This window comes from Drosophila rhopaloa, unplaced genomic scaffold (assembly GCF_018152115.1).
Source record: "Drosophila rhopaloa isolate 14029-0021.01 unplaced genomic scaffold, ASM1815211v1 contig_2, whole genome shotgun sequence".
Lineage (NCBI taxonomy): Eukaryota > Metazoa > Arthropoda > Insecta > Diptera > Drosophilidae > Drosophila > Drosophila rhopaloa.
Genome location: NW_025335083.1, coordinates 15,643,172 through 15,649,831, shown reverse-complemented (window position 1 = coordinate 15,649,831; position 6,660 = coordinate 15,643,172). Strand labels below are relative to the sequence as shown.

The window sequence follows — 6,660 nt, the reverse complement described above, 5'->3', positions numbered from 1 at the left end:
CTGCGAAAGGGGGGTGTGGGGCCAAATGCAAACGATGTGTTTTTAAGTTCGCTTACATTTGGCAGGCTCGTGTTCGTATTTAAAAGCCTGTGTGAATGAAAGTGGACGGGGTTGGTCCGGATTTAACTTTACCTTTATTTTCCGTTTTTTTACCAAGTGGACAACGGCAACGGCTCAATTAAAGTGGACCAGGCTGATTGGTATTAAGGTAGCTGCAGGAAAAACGGCGGTAATCCAATCCCCTTTTAAGGTGTTTCGTTATTAATTATCATAAAACTTAACTTTAACTCCGTGAAAAGCATTTTTCCGCAACGGACAAATCAAATTTTATGCAATCCAAGCTTAAAAAAACACAACAAACAAAGAAAACAAAGCTTAAGACCAGTGAAAGAAGATAAACAGTTTGTGAAGCACTTTACTATAGTTTTACAGTTGCTTAGGGGCGCCATCTAACGGGTCAATTTAGGGTGGCAACACCAAAAGCGTTACAGTTTGAAAATGGAATTGAATTGAAATAAAAAGAAATAAAAGTTATCAACTATTTACGTTCTCAGTGACATCCGGTGGAGGGAAATTTTCCATATCATACTCTCCAAGTAAGCTCGCTTATTAATAGCTGGGAGTATGCAATTATACATTATAAATTATTCGTTCTTATCAACAATAATGCTGGGCTTTTTGAAAGTCAGCAAATAAATAAAGAATCAGTTGATTTTATACATTCGTCTGAAGTGGTTCAAGACTATTAAAATGTCCAAGCTTCTAACTTATTTGATAAAAGTACTTTATGTATTATTTCTGTGTGGACCCAATATAAGCTCCGCAAACAGTGACCGTTCCGTATGTCTTTTAGAAGATCCTCCGAAGCAATGTGGGGAATTCTGCCTGACTGCACTAATGCCATTGATCAACCACATTGCCCTGCACCAGGATCAATGGAAAACCTGCGATAATGTGAAACTAAACGAAACCCAGGCTAAATTGCAACGAATCGAGGCCCAACAAACAGCATTAAAGGATCAGATTGAACGCCAGGAATCAACACTGACGGAATCTTTGAAAAAGATGATTGCAGAGGACCGACAAGTATTTCAGGACAGGATTAAGGGTCAACTAGAAGCGATACAAATGAAGATGGAGGGTCAACTATCTGCCATACAGGAAACTCTGACTAGCATTAATGTTTCTCTGAACACAATGAAAGTGATAAAAAATATTCCGCCCATGTTCGAGCTAATCGGATCCAGATATTTCTACATTGAACGTACGCTAACACAACCTTGGGCTAGTGCTATAAACACCTGCAAGCAGAAGGGTGGCCAGTTGGCCTCCATAAAAAGTGAGAGTGAATTCGACGCCATTAGTGCAAAACTAGATCAGGGAACTAGCTTTTTGCTGGATATCAACGATCGGTCTCAAGAGGGCGAGTTCTTATCTGAGATTACCGGAAAGAGAGCTCCCTTCTTGAAGTGGAAGCCAGGGGAACCCAAATACAACAACAGGAATCAGCATTGCGTCACCATCCATAATGGTGCCATGTGGGTTGACGGATGTTCCTCATCCCACAATTTTATATGCCAGGCAATTGAATAACAAAATATGAAGAAATTCCAAAATAATTTCAACATTCTATTCACTTTACTAAAACACTTATGGTTGAATGTTAATTATAATTATTAATATCGTTATCTCCAAATTTGTGATTATTTATAATCAAAAGAACCAAATTATATATAATATATAACCAGATATTTAAATTATATTCAAATATAAAAGGCATATCCGCTATAAAAGAGGTCTGTTGAAATAAAAATATTCTTATAAGCAGTAAAGTAGATTTCACTTACTATAAAGAGAATAACAGATAAACAATGGGGCGTAATTACTGTAAATAAGAAAATAAAAATGTTTATAAATAAAAGAGCATGTACATACAGATAATTCGTTAAACTTTTATTTAGCCATTGATGTTTTGTTTTTTAACATATACATTCTTGAGTATCATTACCTATCTTCATTTTCTTACTGCCTTTTCGATTGTTCCGCACTCTCTATTTACAATTATGGAAATAGAGTGCAGAAACTGCAATATGGAATTGGTATAAATTGCCTAGGTGAAAATGCATTTGTGATGAAAATCATGTAACATGTATATATCGTTTATCGGTATCAGGATCGATATTGCTATCGATAACTAAGGCTAGTTCGCAGTGAGTGTATCGAGTGTGTTTTGTGTGAGTGTATAACGCATCGTTCGCTTAAAGACCTAAACTTAAGACTAAACAAACAATTTGAAACAAACAGCCTAGATGGAAAACATACATCTCATACAATAGGTAGAAACAACTTCAGAGGTAAAAATTACTCATCAATAGGGGTAATATTCATATGAGCTTTGGGGGATTGAGGGGTATTCGTAGCTTGGTAAACTTTGTCACGCGTTAAAGTCGTTGAAACAGAACAAAAAATAATACACATAAGATATGCAGTTCGCCATGAGTTGGGTTGAGATTCGCAAATCGGGATTCGGTTTGGATTGGATATGTTGGATCGTTTAGTGGGACGGTGCTCCATACGAGCTGCTTGGGGCAGAGGGTGCAGGTGGGGCAGCTGGTGCTCCGTACTCGGGTGCCGGAGGCGCCACACTGTTGGGATAGGGACCGGTCTCCTCCTTCTGGGTCTTGTAGCGGATGAAGTACACCTCCGGCTTGCTGGGCTGAGTGGGCGCTGGAGTCGGGATAATGATCTCCGGCTGCTCCTCTGGCTTCTTGACTAGCACGTACACCAGAGTCTTTTCCTCGTTCTGCGGGAACTGCGGAATTATGGGTGCAGTTGGGGCAGGTGGGGATGGCGCCTTGATGAACACGATCTTGTAGTGCTTCTGCGGAGGCGGCACATACAGGGGTTTCCTGGCGAGAATATACAAAAATATCCGTTTAGAATGGGCTAGACATATAATAAAAGTGCCCAATCCTTTTATACACATTTCGGTTTTAACTTTTCGGAAAAATGCATATTTTATCATAAGTGCAAGGTACACTATTTCCATACGTATACGGTCAGGCTTTAATTGTTTTTCCCACTTTCTACAACGCGGTATCTCCGCATCAAGCTGGAGAAAGGAGGTTCGAGGTGTATGCAAATGGTAAGCCCATAAATGGTGACCTCCCGAAAAAGGTGATCCCACTGCAGCTGCCTGTCGGTTTTGCTAATCAGATGAAGATGATGACCATTGTGATGATGACAACGACTGTCACAACAATCGCCCCGAGACGAGGGTTTACATAAAGCTCCCTATGGTAATCGCGTTCCTGTCCCTCCGCGTCTGATAATTAGCTTGGAAATGCTACTCAGATATATTTACAAGTACTGCGAAAAGCTTAGGTAACATTTTAGTCATGGTTTGTCGGTCTGCAAAGCCATATCATTCGCCTCTCGAGGTAATTAACATTGCTTCCAACTCCAATTGAAAACAGAAGACGACAGAAAACATTGAATCAGAGGAAAGAGAGAAAAGTGTGATGGCTTTCGTTTTCTCTGGTATTAAATAATTTTACCTCCTGTAAAACGACCCTCTAAATACCCTGGAAATGAGGCAACATCTGTGAAAAAGGGCCCTGAGCTGGATTAGATGATTGGCGTCGGGTCTTGCAACATTTGTCTGGTTATTATCTTTGGGAGTTGGCGGCACTACTTGCTTTACGGCGATGAATTGTGAGAGAATCTGCATAAGTGGCGTGGATTATATACTCATAACACAACAATGTGTTTTCTTTCATTTTTTGCCAATCTTAAGTGGAACAAGACAAATAAAGCGAGATCATTTGTAACCGCACCCCATCACGCAAGATGATGAAAAACGGGTGAGGGGTGTGAATAATTTAAATATATTTATAGTTTCTCGCTAATAAATCCTAAAAATACACTATGACCGATATGAGCACTTCCCTTGAACAAATGTCTTTATCATAAAACTTGAAATACATTAGAATGATTCTTTGTATTCTGTAGTTCAAATTAATTTTTTTTTATAATGATTTAAAAAAATTTTGAATTATTCTATCTGTTAAATTATTATGTTATTTTAGAGTAAAATTGTAATGTTCACACTTGGAGCTGTATAATAAAATTAACCAGTGCCAACATAAATTTATATGAAGCAAGACACATTGTTGTAGATTAACATCCATTCGATTCTAATAAGAAACATCTAACTAACAGATAATTAGAACTATCAGTTGACACACAATTATTTACTGACCCCTAAGGAAATTTGTATGTAAATTTATTAAATGTTTGAACAACTATTATTAAGGATCAGTTCTGATCAGTTAAACAATTCTGCCGGCTAATCCCTTATCCTAATCCTATTAAATAAAGGGATACCTATATAAATTACAATTTTTTAAGAGACTACCGATAGAGCTTTCCTAAGACTTGATTTTTGGTAACTCCTGACTAAAGGATACCTGATCCTTGGACTCACCTGGGTGCCTGGTACTCCGGCTCTGGTGGCGGGACATGGACGTAGACATGCTTGTGGACCACCGGCGGCTGCTGGGGGGTCCGTACTGGGGCGCAGGGGCTCCGTAACCCCCACTGGGTCCGCTCGGCTGGTAGCTGCTGGAGGGGGGTGCACTGTACGAGTCACGAGGCGGCTCGGGACGAGCGGCCACCAAGGAAGCCAAGGCTAAGACGACCACTAACTGCGGACGAGATCGGAGGAGAACACCATTTAGTTGGGGGACTACGTTTAATCACGGAAACTTGGGAGCTTGGTCGGTCGGTCACATGATTCATACCACACAACTGGACTGCATTTTCGGGTGGTTATTTTTCGGCTATATCCGTTTCGGGTTTTGTCACTTCTCCAGGTGGTTCGGTGCTACTGGTTACTGGTTACTGGTAATGTGGTGCTGCTTCGACGCGGAACCTCTTACTGCATGCCACAACGATTGTTGCAGTTCCTTTTATAGCGGCGCAGCGCGTGAAATAAAAATTAAGTAAAATTCAAGACGACGACCAAGACCGCTGCCGCAGTCAACGTTGACGCTGGCTGAGCAGTTGGCAAAGAGCGGCAGCGGCAGCAGCAGCAGCAGCAGCAGCGGCATATAGCCATGAAGAAATTGAAATGTTTAAGCCAAGTCCACAACAACCACAGACAGGCAAGTCATCTGGTGGGGAAACTGAGGCTGCAGCTCCTAGCTGCGACCGCGACGCCGACTGCAACTGCAACGTCTGCTGACCATTTCTTGGCTTTTGGTTTTTCCTTCATCGATTAACTACTTCTTTCTCGTGGCTTTTTTTTGATGTGTGGTCGTGCATTTTTTTTGGGGCAACTAGGATTATTTTCAAGGGGAAAATAAGGAACTTGAAAGGTACATTGTTTTCATAATTAAGCTGGAGCCAGGCATATGAAATTTCAGCAAGCCCATTAAATGTGTTTTTATGGTAGTTATTTCTGAAATCCCTTAATAACTCATATAACCGGAAGTTTTTTTTAAGGGTCTATTATTTTCAAGGGTAGGAAATTCAATTTTTTATTGTAGGTACATACTTCACTTAATGGTGTAAGAAATATAAGATTATCGCTCAAAAAACGTTTCTTGGTTCGCTGAAATAATATGATATTATTTAATATAAAACAAGAGAGAACGCTATAGTCGGGTGCCCCGACTATCAGATACCCGTTACTCAGGTAAAGGGAGTGCGAGGGAGATGCAGATAGAAACTTTGATCACGCATAACTTTTTAACGAATGGTCCGATTTGAAAAATTTACATTTCGATAGGTATTGATAAACACAATAAAACTGCATTTTTACTTTTCCGAAATATTTAAATTTTTAAAATCGTATATAAGCGATTGTGGGCGTTAAAGGGGGCGTGGCACCATTTTGAAACAAACTTGCGCTGCGTAAAATCTACATGCAAAATGCCAATCTTCTAGCTTTTATAGTTTCCGAGATCTCAGCGTTCATACGGACAGACAGACAGACAGACAGACGGACAGACAGACGGACAGACGGACAGACGGACATGGCTAGATCGACTCGGCTAGTGATCCTGATCAAGAATATATATACTTTATAGGGTCGGAAACGCTTCCTTCTAGCTGTTACATACTTTTGCACGAATACAATATACCCTTTTACTCTACGAGTAACGGGTATAAACATATATGCTAAACCATAAAATATATTTTAAGTTAGTAAACAATGAATAATTTGTAAAAAGATAAAACTAAATATAATAAATCTATGAATAAGAAGAAAGGAGTGCATTTGTAATTATAATGTATTATTGATAAAAAAAATTGAATGTTATCTGAATTTAAATTGTTTTTTTTTTTTTAAATGTAAAATAAATGCTAGAAATATTATGTCCTGTTAGAAACTAAAATGATTTAAATATTATAGTTAATGTACAGATTATGGATATAATACATTATTATGTATTTCTTTTATTTGAATCCATTTGGTTTTTAATCCTACCTTAGAATATGTAACTTTTTTCCCAATTAATTTTTAAATACTAATATTTGAATAGATTTTAAAGAATGCTTTGTTCAGTATAAGTTTTCCAACATTATGAAAAACACTTTTGGTTGCAATTAAAATTTTTGGTAAAGGAAGGAACCGAAGGCTATGTTTATTATTTA

General features: G+C 38.7%; 2 protein-coding genes across 2 annotated transcripts; one reads left to right on the top strand and one right to left on the bottom strand.

Moving 5' to 3' along the window:
* The first annotated feature begins 699 nt into the window (after positions 1-699).
* Positions 700-1,941, top strand: LOC108049538 (accessory gland protein Acp29AB). Its single transcript, XM_017130744.2, has one exon. The coding sequence runs from the start codon at positions 751-753 to the stop codon at positions 1,591-1,593; it is 843 nt and encodes a 280-aa protein (XP_016986233.1). The 5' UTR covers positions 700-750; the 3' UTR covers positions 1,594-1,941.
* LOC108049539 (extensin) lies at positions 1,933-4,947 on the bottom strand. The gene is given in 4 exon segments (XM_017130745.2): positions 1,933-2,909; positions 4,487-4,559; positions 4,562-4,706; positions 4,803-4,947. Coding segments are annotated over 4 exon segments (591 nt in total). The 5' UTR covers positions 4,821-4,947; the 3' UTR covers positions 1,933-2,554.
* Between the last annotated feature and the right edge of the window lie 1,713 nt (positions 4,948-6,660).

Excerpts from the sequence above, each read along its gene's own strand:
- LOC108049538 (XM_017130744.2), top strand. The coding sequence starts at position 751 with ATGTCCAAGCTTCTAACTTATTTGATAAAAGTACTTTATGTATTATTT.